This window comes from Hippocampus guttulatus, chromosome 1 (genome assembly GCF_054856545.1).
Source record: "Hippocampus guttulatus isolate MCC_2025c chromosome 1, RoL_Hgut_1.0, whole genome shotgun sequence".
Classification (NCBI taxonomy): Eukaryota; Metazoa; Chordata; class Actinopteri; order Syngnathiformes; family Syngnathidae; genus Hippocampus; species Hippocampus guttulatus.
The window spans coordinates 18,841,389-18,864,868 of NC_141261.1; the positions used below are offsets into that span (position 1 = coordinate 18,841,389).

Sequence of the window (23,480 nt, forward strand, 5' to 3'; positions counted from 1 at the left end):
TGCTCTCACAGAGAATTCCAGTAAACTATTTTCTGTGTCTCCTAATTTTCCACTCTGCCTCAGTGTCCACACTCATCCTCAAATGACGCAACGACCAAGGTTGACTTGTGTGGTGAGTGATGTGAATGGCTAGTAATTGACTTGGGTGTGTTTAAGTAACTACTGGTTTTGTGCTAATTTTCCTCCTTTGGTGCAACAACGAACTCTTCTCACAGACCGACTATTGCTCTTTTCCCTCTGGTAGTATATTTATTTAAAGAGTCCCATCTCTGCATATTCCCATCTGTATTTTCCGGTGTTTAACGCAAAGACATACACTGGCGCCTAAGGCTAACAAGTTGCCAAACAAAGTTTGCTGGTTATTTTGGGGCCAGCGCGCAGGAGTCATGAATATGACACCAACGGAGTTTGAACATCCTTTGTGCGGCCCTGATGAGAACATTGAGAGGACATCTGCTCACTTTTCCCCACCACATTCAAGCAGTAGAAATGAAGGCTGCAGAGGGGTAGGAAAGTTATGCCAAATCTCCGGAAATTAGGATATATTCTAAATTGGACCCTTTCCATGGCAATTAAGTGAATTAACTAGGAATCTAATGGAACGGTATCATATTCAAGTACAAATAATCATTTTGTTTTGTAACAAGGAGACATTTATACAAAATGAGCTCTGGTGTGTCTAAAGCTCACTTGCCTCTCAAATTTTGGCTCCCAACACGAAGCATAAAATGACTTGACATGACGACCCGTAATCCAGTTCCTGACCTTGAAAACTACTGGAATCATGTAACTCTAGTGGACATGTAATTTTCAAAGCACAGAAGAGGAGACAACAGTCAACAATAGTGGTACTTTTTGACATACTGTATCTACACCCCAAATTGTGTACAATTTTGGGAGTCCCACCAAAACTGGTGAAAAATATTGTACTGTATGCCCCTGAACACCTCAGTAGACAAATAGTTTGGGCCAAAGTGTTTGAGTGTTATGAAAGGACTGAAGTCACACGGATAACCGAGCACAAATGTTACTTCTGTTTAGTTTTATTTTTGGTTGGCTGCGACTTGGTTTTTGTTCTGTTGTTGTTCTGCTGTTGGCTTGATATGAGACGGCATTCACCAACTTTTTGTGAACAAAGGTTTTTGATCATAATCTTGTGTGACTGGTGTTTGAGTCAATTTAGCGAGAAAAAGCATTGAATCAGTGCATGAAAGCAAATTGCTTAGTTAGCTTCTTGTGCTAGGTGCTAGCTAGCTTTGTCTGTATGTCTGTTGCTTTCGAAGTGCTACTTTTCTCTGTGCTGTGTTTTAACTTTTTATAAATTCATTTTATACTTGGGTGACGGTTCATGTTTAAAAAAACATTTGTGATGAGGGACTATTTAAATAGTGTTTGATTGCTTTTTAGGGATGAAAACTGACTGCGATTTTGTAAGGATGCAACATGAACTTCCTCTTGAATGTTTTTTTTGTCCTCAAGGGATGTGAGAGCTGTGGAATATAAGCAAGACGGCTGTTTTGAAACATTCTGACAGAAGCAAGTGATTCGCGGCCTTTTTTTGCCACCTGTGTGTTTAGAATCTCTTTAACCCTCTAAGACCAAGGTCTTATACCATTTCACTTTATCTGTTCGGGCGTGAACATGGCCAATTGGATTCACTTGACCTGTGGTGGATGTCATGTGTCAAATCATAGATTGAGATCTTCATGGCACTGATCATTTAGATACACATGTGGTCTTTTCTTTTTTTCAAGCATGGTTTCTTCAGATGTGGTGCCAAGGGAGAATCTGCCCGATCGGTGAGGGAGTCGCTTTTGAAATAATGGGAGGATGATAAAGTTGCTTTCAAGTCATGTCATGTTTCCTTCCGTATGAAAGTTGAGACAAGGCTGCAATTGCTGCCCAATAAACCAGGAGGAAATGCACACCAATAAACTGATCGCTTTTATGGTGCTTTCTCTTTCAGTTGTGTAACAATTTGAGCGCTTGCGTGACAAAAAGTAGGTGTACTGTACCTGCGTGACTAATACAAGCAAAAATGTATTTAATGATATGCTATGAATCCACAACAATGGAATGTTAACCACAATTTGGAAACATCCTTCTGTTGCTCGGTTAGACTGTCACGAACACTTGATGAAACATGCTAGGTGTTCCAATTTGTCCATATTTGGCTACAGCCAGTTGCCATATGTTCCGCTGTTACAGATAAGTCAAAGGTGTAGAGAGGAGTGAGCAAGTACATAGGGATCACATAATTCACATAATGCATGTACTGTAGCTTGTGATTGGCGAACATTATATCGACTTTTGAACATCTGCTGTCATCTCATATTCTAACCAACTACACACAGTAAATTCATAAGTGTCTAGGACAAAATATAATACACAGCCACACACACAGGACAGTCCAAAAACTGGAAATTAATAAATACGTTAATGTATACGTCAGCCAAGAGGAGGGCCTCAAAGGTAAAAGGCATATTGACATATATTAGGTATTTATAATATCAGCAATGTTATTTGTTTGTTTGTACAATATCGTGCTGAGGTTGGAATTAGATGTTTGAGGGTCGCATAAAAAAATGTAAATGTGATGAAAATATTTACAAAACATTTTGTCTGGAGTCTTTTTGGAGGTGTGTGTCTGTTTTCACTGAGAGGCAAATGTTCCTGACAAAATATCCGTAATATTCTTGAGAGGTGATGTTTTGGGGTGGCACAGTGGCATGCAAAGGGGCCAACACAAAAATATTCCATCCAAACGCAGCATAGAACTGTGCCACATATATTATCAAAAGATGTTCAGACAAGACACAAATCTAATGACATGACAAAACAAACCATTTCAATGAAACACATCCGAGGCTGTTCCTGTGAGGACGAAATCTGATTGGAACAAGAAACAGAGCCATTGCTAATATAGATTAAGTTACATCAGCCAGCACCACTGGTTGTGAAGGCCCTTGGCAAATTGTGTTGACATGACAACACGCAGAGGCTGTAATCTGATTTGGGGGGGGGGGGGGGACAATCCAACACACATAACTGCTAGCTGTGCAACCAAGTGAACATTCGTGGACAAATTCACAAAATTACGAAAGAAAATTTCCCTCAAATGCCTCTGATGTTTTCTCTTGTCTGAAGTGAGGTTGCCAAGCATTGCCGGGTGTGCGCTTGTTTTTCGTATAAAGTCTGTTTCGTGAGCTATATTGATGCGGTTGCACCCATACAAATTGGTTTTGGCTGTGTTTTTCTGTTAGAAGGAAAGTCGGGAATGTTATGTGTATGGATGTGTTCTAGTGGTGGCGGTGTGGAGACGAGGGGGGCGGGGGGCGTCCGTTCAATGCGAAACGCATTGTGTTGTTCTTCTGCTGTGCGAGGTGAGCTCAGCACTTTCCTTCCCAGCGTGTCATTCATCTCATCCGACGACAGCCAGCCACCCACTCGTCACTGCCAACAGGACGACCGGAAACCGGAGGCCACCTAATCCCTGGTTGACTCCCCGACCCGTTTGGCTCAGGGCTTTCTATTGTGGCCGGCCACACTCAGCCACTTTCATTGATTTTTATTGGTGCATTTCATCAGGAAGTCAAGGAATCTGCTGCTGTGTCTGCCACCAGCTAGCTTCAGATTCATACAGATCGAATGGTGAAATAAAAGCCAAGCTACATTAGTTGATGGAATTTTCGCTGTTTATTGAATGGGACAGTAAGCAGTAGACATTCACACAACACGACAGTTGGGACTTTTCGGCTCATCTTAATGTCCAGTAATTACACTTCACACAACCAGTTTATTTATTTACATTCTCTTTTTATAGGTTTAGACTACTCAGTGCAATTTTCATTTACCGTATTTAAAACGTGTAACAAAAAATGTGGGGTGGGGGGGGGCTGTAGCGTATTAATGCTATTTTATTTTAATTGAGAATATTGATTTTTGTTACTAGCTTGGTCGTGGAAGAACCCACTGTATTGGTCTATCCAGCCGACCTGTATTGTTGCAAACTTTAAACAAGATAGTTCATGGCAAAGTGTTACCATAGCTTGGCATGGGCCAGTATCACTGTTTCATAGTATCGCAGTACAATATTGCAATTATAGCTCTTAAGTGTATGATTGGGTAAATAATCCCCCTTTTTTTCCCCGAAATGCGCTCCGTACATAGTAGAAATATTTTTTTAATCCATCCATCCATAACTACAATCAAAATGTAAACAACAGTAAAACAACTTTTTCTTATTTCTTAAAAAAAAATGAGTACCTAATAATTTGCTCTTTTCCAAACGTCAAAATGGAAATGAGCTAATGTTAGCCATGCTAGTTAGCTGCTTCAGTTGCAAGTCTGTCGTATTTATTTTACCAGTTATACACAAGCTAACTCGGGTAGCTGGGTCATCTCCAGACAGGGATGTTGTACTATATTAATGTTAGCCTGCACATTTGATATATCCTTCCTCTCCCAAGCCGTGGTACCCAAAGACGCGCATAAGAGCCTTACTGGAGGCCTCTCATGTCTTCGTATGGAGCATACTCTGTATTTGTTTTCAAACTGTCTGGTCTGATTTACAGTAGACAACAGCTCGAATTCTTATCAACCCGGGTTGTTAGGTTCTCACTGGCTGTTTTGGGGCCATTTTAGTCAAATTTCCATGCATCTTAAAAAGTCAGCTTTCGGTCACACCATGCCAATCCTCCTGTTCTTTCGTCCCCTTCAAAGGCGGCTTTACTTTAGAAAATGTTTTTTCATCGGGTGGATCCATCCACCTCCAGTTGTCGATGCTCCGAGAGGAGAAAGGGGATAAGATAATGGGAATTTGTGTGTTAACAGCCACATGAAAGCCCGAATGCAATTGTGAAACAGATGTAATGCTCTTACAGCTGCTAATCCTTTTGGCTAATGGCCGACCCCCGTTCACGCACACGCTTCCACCGTGCTCTACGTACCACCTTCTCCCACCTCATGGAACCTCCCCCAACAGAGCCCCCATTGTTCCACTGCCGCAGCAGCCGAAATGCTAATGACGTGTTGTCACCCTGCATTCAAGCAGAATGACATGACACATTGCCGCGATAGTCAAGTAGCTCAGGAACGAAGGAGTCAGGCATAATGATTTACACGTTTATTTGTACTTATTCATTCACTGCGCTTTTGTGTTCCTTGGCCATGTTTCTCCCCTCCTTGCTGCGAACATGAGTTTGTTTTACTTGGCCAGCGAATCTCAGGAAGCCATGCACGCTTTAACTCACCGCTGCCCTCAGGCACACATGACCTTACTGCCAAACTCCATTGTGGGGGCTCCTCTGTAACACTTACGCCTCAAGTCTCAGGGGCGATTTCCCTTGTCAAGTCTCCATGTTAGCCATTCATCCATCAATCCAAGCATGCATTCATCACTGTCACCATCTCATCCATCTTAACTTGTGCAGACACACCGGGAGGGGCACATCATGGCTCCAGCTCCTGGACCGGGAGGCTCCCAGAATATAACAGGCCCCTTGCACTCAGCTTCAATAAACAAACAGATCGGCTGGAGGCCGGTGGAGCCTCTCAAATGACAAACAGCACTTCACTTTAGAACACGATGGGGGGAAAAATGGGTGCCTTTAGTTCATCAGATGTTTGTACTCTTAAAAGTCTTTTTGTTCGTGTTCATATCAGAAGTCTTCCTTGGGGTTTTGGGCCTGTGTCGTTGTCAGGTCAACACAGTTAAATTTCCCCCATCTGCACACTTGACTCAATGCTGCTTCTTCTCTTGGTCACGCTTGCTGTGTTTTCTTACGTTCAATGAACCTTTGAGGAAGGAAGGAAGCGCTGCATCAGCCTCACGCTTCCTGCTTCCTGTCGTGTCCCGAAACAATCCGCCTTCTACGTGGACTCAGGAAGCTTCCTTGCGCTGTTGTCGAAGAATCCTCTTTGGTGAATACCTCAAGCGTCATCTACTGAAAGTTCCTCCCATTTATGCAGGGGTGGACAATTCCGGTCCTCAAGCACCGGTATCCTGGATTCTCTGTATGTTTCTCTGCTCCAAAACACCCGATTCAAATGATCGGCTCATGAGCAAGTGCTGGAGAAGCCGAATAACGATGTGATGGTCATTTGAATCCGGTGTGTTGGAGTAGGAAGACGTCGAAAACATCCAAGATACTGGCCATTGAGGGCTTGGTTAAACCTACTAGAAGAGCCAGGGAGAGCACAGGAATTTCAGACAAAAAACACAGAATTCGAAAACTGATTGCTGAAGGGAAGTGTTTAGATTGGGGTACCTGAGAAACTCAATTTACATTCATGGTTTAGGGGAGCGAGTGCTCCAACTCTGAGATCCTTTGTGCTCCAAGGCCAAGACAAGACACCTAATGTAATTTAAGCCCTGGGTGGTATAATCAAAAATGTACGATTCACAGCGTGCAATGTGTTCACAATATTTTACAGTCGATTGACTTGGGATGTGGTCGTTGCAATCTCGATCCGCAGTTTGCTTTTGCTCTTGCAGGGATGTCCTCTAGCAAATGTGTTGAAGTGACATATGGCTCAACTTTTCATTTGCTCGACTCATAGATTCTTGATAATCCAAAACAAGCTTGTGGTGAAGGTGGAGGAACAAATTTCTCACGTTGCTGTCTCCACTGACACCTTTAGTCCTCATTTGGTCTGTCAGATTTTTTTTTTCCAAGTCAGGAAAGCTCTGTGTCACCTTCTACAAGTTCTGCAGCTTGGATTTTGGAACTTCAGTCTCCATCTTATCGTAATTTAACACCAGAGAAGTCATGTGTATCCTCCCCGCGACTCGCAATCACGCCTTGCATGTTTAGAAGCGTAACACTGAAAAGCATACGGTGTGAACCAGTATTACTAGCAATTATTCAGCAGTACCTCATCATTTTGAGGATTCAAAACAATTTTAGCAGAGGAACGGGCTACAGAGCAGATTGCAACAGAAATGGCAATACACTGTATTGAAAGAGTCACAGAAAGGCATAGAAGTGGAAATGTATTGGTGGATTTATGGATGAAATACCTCTTGTGAATTTTGCCACTTAGCTCCTTGTTAGAGAACAGTAAGTCGTGCAAAAAGTTCTGAAGCAAAACGGTTGGACAAGTGCATTCAGCGGTTCAGATTAAGTTCATCTATTTAAAGGTTAAAGTGCATTTTAGGTCCATCCTGAAGTTTCACACTTTTATGTACGCTCCTGCTGAGGTAGTCAACGTATACGTTGTGACTAAAATGCTTTGTTGAAATGTGGTTTCATACGCGAACAATTCTCATCGCTGTAGAAAAAGTTGTTTATCTTCCACTTGGTTTTTCGTTTCGCATGCCTGTCAGTTGCAAAACCCATTATTTGGTTTTATTTTGACAGTTTACTCCTAAAAACGTTACATGACCAAAGACTGAATTCCTTCTCATAAATTGACATCATGGAGACAACAAAGTCAGAAGCTTTTTTTCTGGTCCTCATTGGAGAAAGAGTAGCAGTGCGGCTGTTTTGGTTGGGACCTCCTGTTGCGTGGCATTCACCGGAATGCATCTTGATGTGACTGGAAGGTCGAGCAAGACGGCAGTGCAGACGAGAGTCCAGCTTGCCTTTTTTTTCACTTGCCATGTGGCATTTGGGCAACTCCCATCCGCAGGGCCTTTCTCTCTGTTCGCACTTGAATGGTGTGGCATTCTCCTTGCCTGCTGCTTGCCAGTGAATAGCAATGTTAATGGCTTAGCTGGGGAGAGGGGAGGAAGGAATTTGGGGATTACGGGTGTGGAGAGGTAGAGCTACGAATGCGAGTTGCGGGCAGCAGCTGCTACCCCTTCTCAATGCTGGAGTCAGGTCTGCCCTGTGTCTTTTCGCCCTTTCTATCAGTCCTCCGCAGGATGCTCTGCTCCTCGCCGTGGCCTATCTCGCTTGGCCTGGTTAATAAGTAGCGAAGCAGCTGGCCCAGGCAGAGAGGAGCTTCTGTCTTAATGGCAGGCTTGAATGACGTGCCAGCGCATTCTTTTCATGCAAACTAGTTGTCTTTGTTCTTCCGCCCAACCTTTGAGTTAATGCGCAACTCTTTGCAGGAGCTCGCATTGATATGATACGGCAGGGCTGAACAATTAATCGAATTCAAGTCATCGTCGCAACGGAGCACGAGGCTTTAAAATAAAGATTTTTCGATTGAAAAGCAATTTTGCGAATCAATGACAATGAATGAGGAGTAACGTAGTCATTTTAAGGAGATTTTTTTTTTGCCTGGATAATGGGGAGTTTCAATGCATTTCAGCTTTCAAGTGTCATAGTGAGAATGTTATACTGTAATTGTGCATTTGTAGAAAATTAATTTTTCAGCAAAACATTACATTTACTCATGAACAAACAATTTACTTTTTATATACAGTATAATAAACAATCAGAGGTATCTTAAATTCACTTTGAGCAGAGCAGCAAACTATTTTATTGTCTAGAAACATTTTCAGTGGGGCAATTTAAAACAAATTGGAATTTTAACTTGCCGAGTCTTTATTAACAAAAAGAATCCTTAAATAAAGACAGCTCAAGAGTAAACAGTTGGCATAGTAAACTGTATTCACTGTTGATTGTTTTTATCAATTACAGTAAAAACAAAAATGGTTCAGTTGTTTGATAATAATCCTCAATAGGATTTTTGAAGACTTAATCTAGTTTAGGGAATTAGTTTATGAGACACCGTGGTGGTGAATATTAGTCGGCCAGATTGGTTAAGATGTCAGATAATTTTACTTGATTTCTCAACAGGACAAATTCGCCCAAATTACCTCACTCACCTTTTCTCAAAATTGAACTAAAGTGTAGGTTGTGTTTACGTTGGGCCTCAAATGACTAGCTGCAGCCCTGCGCCGAGCCACTGACTTTTAGCAAGCCGGCTGACATACGCAAAAAGTGCGATTAGCGTCTCATAACATCGGTGCAGAAGACAGCTAGTAGCCGTGATGACTTATGTGACCATCAACACTCCACACACACGTCACATTAATACGCTTCGGTTTGGAAGAGAGGCAGACTCACAACGAGCGGGTCTCACTTCCCCCGGGCCTGCTGCGATACTCGCCTCCTGCGTCCGGCACAACTGGAGCAGAGGCATCTCAAGTGGCCACCCTGATGATTTTCCTTTTCATGTTCGCAACGATGACGACGTATATCTGGCCTCAGGAGTTAGCATTCAAGGATTTCCATTACATTTGGAAAGCTCTGCATATTCTCAAATAAATTCCCATTTGCAGTTTTGTGTTTCATTGTGTGCGATTGAGTCGCAAAATGCTAATTTTGAATCACCAACTGTGATGCAAAGCTGCTTATTTGAAGCCTCGTAGGACTTCAAGGACACGAGAAGCCTTAAGGACACAATATTCAAATCGCAAAGGCTGCAATTTATGAAATCTTCATTTTTTTTATGGTTGAGATACGGTTTGTGTTAGGTAGATGAAGTGTCTGAATTCAGGGATTAGCTAGCCTTTATTTGAGCATAAACTTAACCCATAAAACCAAAACATTGTTGAATAGCACAATTGGTTGTTTGGTTGTAATATATTTCATTTCTTTCTTGCGTTTGTTAAAAAACAGAACTGCATATGCAACTGCAATTGCAAACCTGATTGGAAAAAGCCTTACTTGTAGATGAAGTTTACTCAACTGAAAATCGGTCTATTGGGTCTTTTCTTTTTACCAAACTTTGAGTTCCTTGTGTTCATTTTCACCGTCCCACGTTTTGGTCTCTGCAGTTGCTTGGGTAAACTTGCGGTTCAGCGACTAGATGAAAGACGAGTTGAAGTGGATTCATCAACAAAGTTTTTGATTATTTATTTTCCAGCACAGTACCTCCGTCCCCAACTTTTTTTTTTTTGTATCACTGACTAAGGTTAGGGCGGCCCGGTAGTCCAGTGGTTAGCACGTCGGCTTCACAGTGCAGAGGTACCGGGTTCGATTCCAGCTCCGGCCTCCCTGTGTGGAGTTTGCATGTTCTCCCCGGGCCTGCGTGGGTTTTCTCCGGGTGCTGGGATGGCTGGGTGCTGAGATGGCTGGGATAGGCTCCAGCACCCACCGCGACCCTAGTGAGGATCAAGCGGTTCGGAAAATGGATGGATGGATGACTAAGGTTGAAGGATATTTTGACAGATACAAATGTTCTAAAATATAACTCACCTTTACGCTGGTTATAGTTTGTAGGAGTCCTGCGTATGTTTCTCTCCAGCAAACCAGAACTCCTCCTCATGTGTTTTATATAGAATACTTTGAACTCCCTCATGTCTGCTGCCGTCGCCAGACTGTCATGCCGGCAGCAGACAGGCGACACTAAAGTCTTTTGTAAATTGGCCTATTGGAAGACGACATGCCAAAAGTGCATGGGGAGTCGATTTGAATGGTTCAACATTGCAGCGGACAAGTAAAGTTGACTCGGGGTCTAACATGTTCATTTCCAGTTTTATGCCATCTGTCCGGGGCTATTTCAACCCTGCGGCATTCCGAGTGGGATAAGAGGCAACCTGTGTTAAGAGCAACATACATGTACATAGAAATGCAGGCAAATTGACGTGAACAGGTGACCGGCAACAGGCACAAGCCGCCCATGCGAACGTGTAAACGTGCCATGGTGAGAGGACACGAGCAGCAGCCGTTGTCGCTAACCGCTGGCGGAATGTTCACGGCCAACAGAGTGCTCTCTCATTTTCACTCTTTTATACCGCGCTCTCTGGAACATTTCACGCCATATTAAGTTCATATTTCAGCATGCCGACACACGGCGAGGCGGGCGCGCTACCTGCGGTTCTGGCCACTTACTGTTGGACGTGTGAAAGCAAGTGTCATCTTATCTGAGCCATATGCTTTCAAACGCATGCATGTGGTGTGAGCGGGGGGGAGAGAATGTGGTACAATGTTGAGTGCTCTTCATTCAGCACTGCTCCCCTCTGTTGCTTTTAGTTGTATTTCTTTTTAAATGTGTCAGGTATACAGTATATATCATTTTCTTTCTTGTGTCAGATAGGAAAGATGACTCCATTGAAGAAGTGAGAATCAACACACATAGTGGGCACATTAACACACTTGGTAAATCCAGTTTTCTTCACTAGCTTGCACAGCAGCACTTTGAAACAGTAATCCATGCCTTGATGACATGTCAGATGGGTTATTGTAAGGGGAGTTTACTTTGGAGTCGGCCAGGCCAGAATCAAATGTCTTGCTTGAATTTGTTGCTATTCATCTCTTGACTGGAACACAAAAGAGGGAGCGCCTGACTCTTACTTTGACCTCCCTCACCTGGCTGACTGTGCACTTTAAATTTCGCATTCTGATTTTGCTCTTTCTTTTCAATCTCGAACCGGTTATTCCTTAGCTTTCAACAGAGTATGAGACTTTGAACCGTGATTTTAGTGTTTGTTACCATTTTGTTTCAAAACTATGTTAAATTGTCTTCCGTTTTATGATTTTTTTTCTCCATAGCAGGAGAACCCTCCATTGAAAATGTCACAAGTCAGTAATTTGGTTTTTAAATTCCCAAAATAATGCCATTAAAAAAGGGTGAAACAATCACATTATCATACACAATTTTCTGACTGCACACAGGCTCAAAGTTTCCGGTAGAACAGATGTAGATTGCAAAATCTAAAAATAACACACACGTCTTTGGCCATGTCAAACGGGAAATGAATTGAACCATGATGTTGAAGTTTCAAAGGGATGCCAGTGTTTTAAGTATGAGTGCAACTTGTAGCCTCGTCTTCCTGCTGTGGAATGTGGGACGACTGGTTGCGTTTGCTTAGAGAGGCCGCAATTTGCTGTGTTACAAGAAGCAAAGAGAAGAAGTATCGGTAGCAGTGTTGCAGAGATGGAGAGTTGTAATGACTTGAGTCAACACTGCACAGCCCCCCGTTTTCCTTCTCATATCTCTGTCACCTTTGACCGGTGTCTAATGAAACGTTCCACTGAAGCTTGCTCTTACACACAAGAGGTAAAAAGTTCACGGCACTGGCGCAATCTTCAAGGAGGTTGGACCGACTGCTTCCGTGTCACACGTAAAGTTTGCCTCAAGTCACACTTGCAAATGTCTTCTTTTTTCTCTCTCTCTCTTCTGTGCAGAATGTCAGCCCGGCTTCTTCAAAGCGGAAGCTTCTGTTGAGAAGTGTCAGCCATGTCCTGCCAACTCCCAAGGGCCGGGCTCCGGGGCTTTGTTCTGTTCCTGCATGGATGGCTTTTTTCGGGCCCCCAACGACCCCCCCACTGGACCGTGCTCAGGTGATGGCACGCCCTCATCTCCTTTTTCACACCAAGTGTGACCTTTGGCTCATATGGACAGAAGTATCGGGAACGGAAATGCCTTAACGGACCTTACTATGTGCAAACATTTAAAATGAGAAGGAAAGAAAATTGCTCGTAATTTGACAAACTCATACTAGAGAATTTTCAAGTCTCTGAAGCAGGTGTCCCAGACAGATGGGCTAGGTGAAATTGTGAGGTTTTCGCCTAGGTCAGTCTCAAGCACGATACGAGTTTAACAAGGTGTACGTTGGCTCCCATTCCAATAACATTGAGCTTTTTCCTCCAGAGGAGAAAGAATCTGTTATACTGTTTAAAAACGCATGGCTTAAAGGGTTGTAGCAAATTGACACCGATGCTTTACATTAGCCTTCTATCGTGTTCTGCACTGTTTAATGTGAAATGGACTTTGTAAGAAAAAAAAATGTCCAATTGCCTTTGCTCGTATCTCATGGCACCATTTTAGTACAATGAGGGTAAATCACGTGTAAATTGTTAAGTATAAGCTGCGTGCAGCTAGGAAATGGACGTCGGTCAGCTTCTTGACCACATTTTCAACACCCCACGTTCTATATTTTAATATCCTTATTCTTATTTATCCTACGCTCAGGCCTCCCCTCTGCTCCCAAAGATCTCACGGCCACCACCATACAACTATCTGCTGGAAAAATCCTCCTCTCCTGGAGTCCACCAGATGACAGTGGAGGCCGGACGGACCTGACGTACAGCGTGGAATGCCAACGCTGTGAGGGCTCCTCCTGTCAGCCGTGCGGGGACAAGATCCATTATGACCCATCCAGTAACGGCCTGACCGATACTAAAGTGTCAGTAAGCGAGCTGGACGCTCACCTAAACTATACCTTCACCGTGGAGGCTCACAGCGGAGTGTCCATGTTTGGCAGTCAGGCAGCGCCTTCCACCAGTGCTCTCACTACCTCGCTGCGCTACACAGGTGACGACGGATGCTGGCATTCTGTAGAGCATAACATGTCCATTTTCCTTGAGCTGAAAAAACAAACTGAAAAAGTCACACTGTGTCCTCAGATCCCCCAAAGATCACCTCCATTCGAATGGTGGAGAGAACAGCCACCAAGTTGTCCATCTCCTGGGATGTGTCCCCCCGACCGCGCTTCCAACTTCGGCCCTTCCACTATGAACTAACCTATCGCAAGAAGGTACTTTTCTTCTCACAATTAAAATTACGCACAAGTATTGACAGGTGGCAGATTGAATCACTCTTTTGCATTTTGTATGAATTAAAGTCAAAGACATGCAGATAAAAGGCAGATTCTTTGGGGTTTGTTGAAATCTGTGTTATTGCGCACCGCAGTGGTAAAGTTGGTTAGACGTGATATGGTGAATAAAGCGCATGACTAATACTGCACAGGTCTTGAAACAGTAGTTTTATTGTGACTGGGCTTAGAAATCCAGAAGCTTCCCATGGGAAGTTGAGCCGAGGAATTTGGTCGCTACGCTGTGTATGTTGGGCACGTTCCACGTCGGGAGATTGATGAGAATGAATGTAACCGTTAACTGGACCTTTGAAATCATTTATCCCATCAGTATCATGAATGGTGACCACCACATTCACAGAGAATACAGAGCAGGCCGGCCCACGAATCGTAAAAATCCCCATTTAATTGACATTCATTTACCCCAACATTGCTTTAAAAAACATAAGAATACGATAAACCATGAAAAAAAGGGTCTGCTCCATCCAAAAAAAAATAAATTAACAATTAAAAAAAAATCTGCTAATATATAATACTGTACATATTCAATTTAAATCATCCTTGATATATATTTGTATTTGTGAATAGTACAAACAAGGTTCCTCCAGTGAAGAGAACGAACAAAAAATAAATTACGAGGTGGTTTATCAATCTTTTCAACTACTGTGCTGTTTATACTTACACTTAACACATCTAAATTTTGCAGATTTCATATTATGTAGATTCGTCTGAATTCTTGACAATTCTCTCTTGGAAATCTTTTTTTTTTCAGACCTGCAGTTATGTGTTCAATACATGTCACCTGCCAGATGAATGGACTTTTGCATTATCATTTTTTAAAGACATTTGTGAATCAAAATTGAGCCAAGTAAGCATTTTGTTGCCATGCTTCCATTTAATGGCCATAGTATCCATTTGGCACACTAACTCTAGGATTATATTTTAGACATTTGATTGGAAGTGGACCTCAACTTATTAAACCTTCTTTTATACATGGTGTACATATGCGCAAAACAAACAAAAAGAACCCCCACACACTTAGACTTGTTTTAGGGGGGGGGGGGATTATGTACAGCGTCTAAAACCACCATCCACTTATAATAATAATAATAATACATTTTATTTATTAGCGCCTTTCAAAACACTCAAGGACACCTTACAATCAAAACAGGAACAATAAAACCACAGATAAAATTATAAATAACAAAAGAGGGGATGAATTTAAACGGAGTATGTGATTTTAAATAGGTGGGTTTTTAGAGGGGATTTGAATGTGGGAAGAGAATCAGGATTTCGAATGTTGGGTGGGAGTGAGTTCCAGAGTTTGGGGGCAGAGTGGCTGAAAGCTTTTTTTAACTTGTTTCTGGTTATTTTTTCAAAGGTTGGAATGTATTTTTATTGTCATATTGGGATTTGTGACTAATGTACATAATTGAGTAACTTGATGAAAATGAAAATAAAAGCAAGCAATAATTTTTCAGACAAGCTATGCCAAATAGATACATTTGCTATATTAGGGGTTAGGATGTAGCAATAGTACACGCATGTCTGCCTCTGCAAACATTCTCTGCGTGGTGAACTCAGTCAATGGGTCAATTTGCAGACACAAAGTAGCTTTAGCATTCATATCCTGTGTTTCAATGACTGTAGCAACCCGATTCATTGACATGATTGTCCAAGCGTTCAAATGCAAGCCTTGGCGTAAGCCTTACTGTCTTGTGTAACCCAAGAATGGCATTGGGGAAAATAGTCACTGAAACTGACCATTTCTGCAGAAAAGCACAAGTTGAAAGAACTTGTTGAACATCATCAACTCCCTTTTACTGTGGATGATGTATCGGGTCGTTGACATGTTCGTCCCACCATTCATTCTAATGCAAGAGTGGGAGTGGCTTCGCTTGTCTAGAGATAAATAAGTGCCAGATCACAGGACATCACTTCAAGAAAGGAAGGCTGTGTGCAAGACACTGTCCAGTGACTCAAAGTGGAAAGAAAAAAATGACACCAGGTGACCCAGAAGAGTCAGACAGAGGGTCTCTCCGACGGCGGCAATACAGTTATTGACCCAGACTGGAAGGCCAGCCTGGGCAGTACACGTTTTCAATACTGGCACCCAAAGCTGGGAGGAGAGGAAAGAATATCCTCAAACCAATTGAGGAGCTGCCAGCAGACGCTGATGATAGTGTGACATTACTGGCATAAGCTCATCATCACCACCTCATCTCATCAGCGACCAGGAGGAGAGGAAAGAAAGCCACAGGGAGGAGAAAAGAGCAGGCCAGCCGAGGATTTGGGCACAGGCAGATAGTGAGCCAGTCCAGATTTCAGAAAAAAATATATTTGCCCTCCCAAACGAAATGAAGTCACCTTTCACTTACTTCCAAACAATCTTCACGGATGAGATAAAAAGACTTATTGCTCACCGCGCCACTCTCTATTCTCCTCAAGACACGGGATTTTCAATCAACACAACCCTTGCAGCGATGGAACACTTCCTGGCTGTGCTACTATTCATGGGAGGTTTTGAATTTCCTGTCATTGAAGACTGACTACTGAGCCATGGAATCAAGCTTCCCCGTGACTGCAGAACTCATGCCATGAAATCGCATCAAGATGCTATGTCGTTTCATCTATTTCAATGACAACCAGCAAGTCGTAGGGAGCTGCGATCTTTTCACATTACTTACAAGCAGTCAGTAGATGAGATAGATCACAGTTTCTTCCAAAGTGACCAGAGCAGAAAATCTGCGTCAGTTCATCCGAAACAAACCTTGTTTCGGCTTCAAGATCTACAGTTGGGCCAATACCACTGGAATGATCCATGACCCGCTACCTCGATGTTGTTCAACGTAACTTAGTGGGGAAGAAACGACGGTTCTGTTCAGAACCAAAGTGGTGCAGACCCAAGAATGTCCGCTGTCTATTGCGAACAAATTCTTCACCAGTTACACTGTGCTCAAGGAAATGGATTCGTCTCTTGGCATGAAATGCATCGGCACACCCCGTGAAAATCACACTGGTCGAGCTCCCTTGATGAAGGACAATGAACTGAAGAAGAAAGGGCAAGGAGCATTTGACTACACATCATTAGAAGGGATTGCTGCCGTCAGATTGAATGACAAGACAAGTGTGTGAACCACCGGAGCAACACGGTGGGAGTTCAATCTACAACGAAGGCCAATCGAAGGGACAAGGATACCAAAGCGAAGGGTGGCGTGCCGTCTCCAGGCGTGATTAACAACCTACAATGAGCACAGGGGTGGCATTGGTTTTTCAGACATGCTTATCACAACTTGACAAGACTCCCCCAAAATCCAAAAGGCGGTACTGTCCAATCTTTGGACACAACCTTGACCTTTCTATCTCAAACGTGTGGCTGATGTACAAGAGAGACTGCAGCCTGCCGAAAAAGAAGCCAATGCCTCTAAAAAAGTTCAAACTCCGGGTTAGTTACCGTTTCCTAAATGTTAGGAAAACAACAATGGTTGGATGACCTTCTTCCCTCTCACCAGCAGAACTGAAGAGATGATTTCGTAACACAGTCGCTCATCCACTGCAGGATGTCCGTAATGACAAAACGGTACATTTGCCAGTCCACAGTGATGTCAGAGGTCGGTGTCTGTTCTGTGCAAAGGGTCAGAGCAGATGGAAGCATGGGAAATGTAAAATCTTCCTCTGTCTGAAGGCAAGCAATTCATGCTTTGCAGCTTCCCATAACAAGGACACTTGAAGTTGTTTGAATCCTCACGCAATGTTCATAGTATTGCTATTTTATGACACATTTTTTTGGCTGTTTATTGTTTGTGGCCAAGTGAGCATGACTGATGTGAAAATCTCCTTTGAAATTGTCAATAAATATTCCCAAAAACAAGATTCCACATGACTCAACATATTTTGTATCCAAAAGGCATTTTGTCAGAGTTCGGCCAGTGATTCTGTTTGGCATGTTTTTTTTTTAAATAAAATCTACAATTTTATTTAATTGTATTTAAATGGACGGGGTTTTTTTCGTTATTTGTGTCCCAAATAACCAGGAAATGCAAGGATTTTTTTACAATGAGATTTTCTTCGTCCGGCCATTCAAGGGTTCAGAGGACAAATGCTGTTGATATCTTGTGAAACCAGAGTGGGCTTACTTGAAATACTCTGTCCTCTCAGGATGACAATCTGGACGTGACCACCTACACAGTGCTGATACTGGAGAAGAGTTCTGTGCAGATCAGCAATCTGGCCCCAGGCACGGCCTACCTGTTCAGGGTGCAGGCCCTCAGGAGCGACGGCAGTCCTGGGGACTCCAGTGTAGAGGAACAGTTTGAAACCTCTTCTGCAGGTAAACAGGAGAACGAATCAGGCCACTTTTGACACGTTTGGAACATCGCAGCTGTAATTGATGCGTCTATGCTTGCCTTTTTACAGAACCGTTGACTCAGAGCAACCCTGCGCTCATTTTCGGCGTGCCAGTCGCAGGCGCGGCCGTGTTGTTTATACTGCTCGTGGTCGTCTTCCTACGCAGACGGTCAGTAAGCACTCCTCTTCCTCGACGGGGCCTCCAAATGGCCTTTGCATTCAATCTGTCGTCACCTCTTCTTTTTTCCCTCTGTCAATTTTCTGAGTCTCAATGTGTTCTAACTCTCAAGGGAACAAAACTAAAGTGTTGCACATTCACTGATTCAATGCTTGACATTGTCAGGGCCTTTGAAAGGAAATGTGTCCAAAGTGCTGTATTGTCGTGACAAAAGGGATGGGCCTCTTGCTCCAATGTGTTTCTATGTCTTGTAATGCTGAGCTGAAACGTTCCGATGGCAGCCTGTTTAATCGTCACTCCTTTGATTCAATTGGCTCATCAAACACGGCACATCATTAGCGCGGATCAAAGAGATCCTTTGTGAAAGCCATGACAAAGGTTGCTATGTGCCATTGATATTAAAGCAGCCCTGTTGCATGAGGAAGTGCAAGATGCAACCTCACCTACTCACGCAGCCTTCATGTCGGAATTTTGAGGCAATTAGTTGTGTGTGTGTGCGGGTGTGTGTGTATGTGTCATGAAATACAGGTGACATACAGTACAATTGAATGATAATATTTGCACACAAAAATACACATTTTAACACCCCTTGCAGGCCCTGGTGTCACTGTCATGTTTATATCTGAACAATTACATGTTATGTATTATTTGCAATTATTGTTGGGTATCCCAGAGGGTTCAGAGACTAGGTTGGTGGGAGGGATGTGCTTGTGTCTTTTATCACTTGTTTGGTGAAGCACTTCGCGTTGCTCTGTATGAAACTGCAATACAAATAAAGGTTTGAACATTTTTTAATCAATCATACATTTTCTATTGAGTGACCTTGCAGTGACTGTTTCAAGAACCTTTTTTTTTTTTGGTAAAAATCATTTGTTTTCAAAATGAATCACAGTTTTGAGGTGGGCCCTCAAACAGGCACAAAAACTCCAAACTTTGCAGACACATTGGACCTGGTGAAAAATGTACATGGCATTTTATCTTTCAAAAAATATAGAGTTTTAAACTTCAAAATGAATTAATTTCACTAGTAACTTAAGAAGGTGTAAAACAATAACACATTTGTGATGCAAACGATTCAATTAGGGCTGATTGAAGTGGTGGGATATAAAAGTGAACTTTTGTGTGTCTTGTCATTCAGGAAAAGAAACTCTCATACCAGACAGGGACCGGAAGACGCCTACTTCTCCAGCCCAGGTACCTGTGGGGGAAAAAAAAAATCTCATCTCTCTTTCTCCTCATTTCATTCATCTGACTTAATCCTTGTTGTTGTCTGACGCCATAGAGCAACTAAAGCCCCTGAAGACCTACGTGGACCCGCACACCTACGAGGACCCCAACACGGCTGTACTGAAGTTTGCGACCGAAATCCATCCCAGCCACATCAGCAAACAGAAAGTCATTGGAGCTGGTGAGTGACAGCCTGCCAAGCGTGCTGAGAGATGTTACAATCCCCAGCGAGGCTGTTTACACAGCACATTTTCCACAACTTAACCTGTTGATTGACAGCAGATTAGTTCGGTAAGATGAACATCTACCTGACCTGTTGTAGCAAATCTTTCCAAGTTGTGATACTGTACATTGGCACCTTAAAAATCTCCCACGCATGAGATGTTTATTCAAGTGGGAGCCCTTTTTTTCCTTCCCATACACCCCCCCACTCCGGTTCCCATGACTGTACCCCCTCCCTGCCTTTCTCCTCATGTGACAGCTGATTCCCATACTCCCATACCACAGGCCACCCGCTGCTTAAGCAACACCAAACCTTGAACACACCTCTGGAGGAGAGCCTCGGGCCAAACAGCCACACACCTTTTTTTTTTTTTGCTTCGTTCCGTTTCACACAAAGAAATCCCCCACAGGCCGAAATCCAAAACGCCGGAACACACGTCCATCTGACATGGTCATGTTCTGACTTTGTTAATATAAACTATTGCTGTTGTGTCTTACAGGAGAGTTTGGTGAGGTATATCGTGGTAGTCTGAAGCCCCCAGGTCGCACAGAGGTGGCCGTGGCCATCAAGACACTGAAGCCAGGCTACTCAGAGAAACAGAGGCAGGACTTTCTGGGCGAGGCTTCCATAATGGGCCAATTCTCCCACCAGAACATCATCCGGCTCGAGGGGGTGGTCACCAAATGTAAGGACTTTGCAATTGAAATGTCATATCACCTGGTTCTTAACACGTTTTATGTTGATGTGCAGTCAAACACGCCATGATTGTGACGGAGTACATGGAGAATGGAGCACTGGACAGATACCTCAGGGTGAGTTCACACAAATTCAACTCTGACAAATACTGGACACATAGTACAAATCTTGATTTGGCATTGGTCCCTGTCCTGTGGGTGCTCATTTGCATTTACATTGCGTGTGTGTGTGTGTGTGTGTGTGTGTGTGTGTGTGTGTGTGTGCGTGCGTGCGTGTGTGTGTGTACAAAATGGGTGTTTATATGAATGGACTAACAAAGCAGTCGTCGAGAGAATCGAAGCCACCGGAGGCCATTTTATGTTACCATTCGAGAAACCCACTTAACTGGAAGACAATGATTTCTCAGTGGTGTTTTCACATTATTTTCTGTCTTTATGGCAAAAATGTCACCCGTTGTTAACTGAGATCGCCTCCAGCACGAACCACGACCCTGTTTGGGATAAGCGGGGTTGAAAATGGATGGATGGAAAACATAACATAATAACTTTATTAAATCACAATTAGAAGAACACAAGTACCCATTAAGTATCATCTCTTATGTGCTCAAATTGCTAGCCTTGAACATTTACACATTCCTGGAGCGATTAGCTTCAACTGTGCTATGGAGCTGATAACATTTTTTTTTTCTTGCCGTCAGGACCGCGACGGCGAGATTTCCTCCTTCCAGCTGGTGGGCATGCTACGTGGCATCGCCGCGGGCATGAAGTACCTCTCTGATATGAGCTACGTCCACCGCGACCTGGCTGCTCGCAACATCCTAGTCAACAACACTCTAGAGTGTAAAGTGTCCGACTTCGGCTTATCGCGAGTGCTGGAAGATGATCCTGAGGGGACCTACACCACAAGTGTGAGTAGACGCATGATGGATAGTTTGGACCCTTAACTTTATAGGCATGTCTAGATGCATTTGGCGCCTTTTTATTGAACAGGGAGGAAAGATCCCCATCCGCTGGACAGCCCCGGAAGCAATTGCATACAGGAAGTTCACATCAGCGAGCGACGTGTGGAGTTTTGGCATTGTTATGTGGGAAGTGATGGCGTTTGGCGAAAGGCCCTACTGGGACATGAGTAATCACGAGGTGAGATTTTTGGTTTCGCTGGCACATTGCTCCAATGTTTACTGGCCGCTTATTAACAGGACTCCTGTTTCTTGTCTGCAGGTGATGAAGGCTATCAACGAGGCTTTTAGGCTGCCTGCGCCCATGGATTGTCCCTCGGCCGTTTACCAGCTCATGCTGCAATGCTGGCTCCAGGACCGCTCCAAGAGACCGCGTTTCGGGGACATTGTCAATCTATTGGACAAACTGCTGCGGAGTCCAGACTCCCTCAAGGCCATTGCCGACTTTGACCCACGGTAACCTTTATTCAACTAGCTCATCAAAGTACAGAGCGCCAGACACGGGGATAAAAGAAAGTTGTGGCCACAATATACAAGGTATGTCTAAAAGGTTTCAGGATTGGTGTCACAAAAGACACATTTCAAAACCAACAACAAACTACAACTTTTCCCCTTTAATGCGGGCTACTTTAATGCCGTGGATGTCTGAAAGTTCCTGTTTGAGAGAATATCGCCATGCTGGAGTAACCTCCCGACTCACCTGACCTGGCTCCATATTATTATTCCTGTTTCTCAAGCTCAAGCAAGTCATCAGGGAAATCAGTTTTGAAGACCTGGACGATATCAAGATAGCCGTGACAACGGAGCCACAGAGAATACCGGAAGAATTCTTCGAGAACTACTTTGAAGGGATCAAATTTGTCATTTGGATTTGAAATATATCTTTTGTGATACCAGTCCTGGAACTTTTTGGACACACCTCATATGTACTAGTTACTTTGTGGACCCAAAGTAGCAGCACTACACATTTGGGTTAGCAAATCAGGAGCACCTTCTCTTGAAATGGTACACATTCAAAAATGCTGGGTTGTTGTGAATTTTTAGCAGATTGTGTTACTTTTACCCAAACTTGACTTGACTATTTCGACCCGCCAAATTGTTTAAAAGATTGGATGTGGGCAGGCCAAAGAGCTGAAGCTGGTTCCCATTTGTGTTCTGCAGTTGAAGTAAATTGAATGTGACATTCTGAAGAAAAAAAACATTGGTGGTGCTTGGATGAATCCGACTTTGGACACAGGGTTCAGGATTCAAATCTCACTCAAGACAGACGGCTCACTCCGGAAGATCAGGAAGGGCATCAGGAGTAAAAACTGTGCCAAACATATCTGAATGTGAGTGGTTTACTGTGGTGAGCCCTGACAGGTGAAAGTTGCCGCTCCTTCTTATGGGAGTAAAAATACATTTTATTTTTTATTTTTTTTTAACCACAGCTGTAGTGCAAACAGGTAACCCATTTCTTACTAGCTCTAACTCATCAGTATAGGTAGGCTCAAAACCTCTGTGTGTAAATAACCCAGAACTGGCTCTGTCCCTTTTGGAACCAGTACTGAGTTACAGATTTCACCCAGATTGGGTTACTTTTGACCAACTGATTTTAAGAGTATAAAAATCCATCCATCAATTTGATCGTGTTTGAGAAGCAGTGAGAGGGTGTGTCTCATACACCGCTGCACTCAATCGATCAAACTTGATGTCTTACTAGCGGCGACAACACTCCTTGTAGAGAAACATAGACACTGTTAAATGTCTTTGTGTGCGTGTGTGTGCGTGTGCAAGAATGCAAATGTTTTTTTTCTTTTTGTGACAGCAGCAGGGGCATAAGGCCAGCTCTGTCGTATCTCAATCGTCACTTTTTCCCTGGCTGCGCCAACTGGTTTTCATCACAGTGTCTTCCCGCGCTGTTATTAAATTCGTCACTCATCTGCTTTATTATAATTATTCTTATTTTAATAATGGAGGTGATTTACTCATTCTCCTCCTGCAGCGTATCAATCCGCTTGCCCAGTGTGAGCGGGTCAGACGGCTCGCCCTTCAGGTCGGTGTCCGAGTGGCTGGAATCCATAAAGATGAGCCAATACAGCGACAACTTCAGCTGCGCCGGCATCGTCAGCATGGACCAAGTCCTGCAGATGAAGAACGAGTAAGTTTGGCCCGTGCTCACATTTGCTGACGCCACGTATTCCTTTTATATGATTGTGTTTTTTGGTTTTGCTCGATACATTTGATTCCAAGAGTGTATTTTTTCTCCCAACGGGACATCTGTTCTTGACTTTGTCCAAGCAGCTTCTAGAATCTGCAAAATCGCTGGCGTCATTATTATCTCCAGCCTCAGTCAGAACTTGTCAAATGCTTGTTA

The 23,480-nt window shown here is 43.3% G+C and overlaps 1 protein-coding gene across 2 annotated transcripts in view; it reads left to right on the plus strand.

Annotated features, from left to right (window-relative positions):
* Nucleotides 1-23,480, plus strand: part of epha2b (eph receptor A2 b) — a 31,918-nt gene that overhangs the window by 6,291 nt on the left and 2,147 nt on the right. Inside the window, exons 4-16 of one of the 2 annotated variants that reach the window (XM_086116634.1) lie at nt 12,087-12,242; nt 12,874-13,215; nt 13,308-13,438; nt 17,654-17,825; nt 17,912-18,011; nt 19,159-19,214; nt 19,303-19,428; nt 19,970-20,155; nt 20,221-20,282; nt 20,864-21,073; nt 21,156-21,305; nt 21,387-21,580; nt 23,109-23,264. In XM_086116634.1, the coding sequence (XP_085972760.1) occupies nt 12,087-12,242; nt 12,874-13,215; nt 13,308-13,438; nt 17,654-17,825; nt 17,912-18,011; nt 19,159-19,214; nt 19,303-19,428; nt 19,970-20,155; nt 20,221-20,282; nt 20,864-21,073; nt 21,156-21,305; nt 21,387-21,580; nt 23,109-23,264 (2,041 nt within the window). Of the gene's footprint in view, nt 1-12,086; nt 12,243-12,873; nt 13,216-13,307; nt 13,439-17,653; nt 17,826-17,911; nt 18,012-19,158; nt 19,215-19,302; nt 19,429-19,969; nt 20,156-20,220; nt 20,283-20,863; nt 21,074-21,155; nt 21,581-23,108; nt 23,265-23,480 lie in introns of both variants that reach the window. The other variant, XM_086116625.1, reaches the window with a different exon arrangement.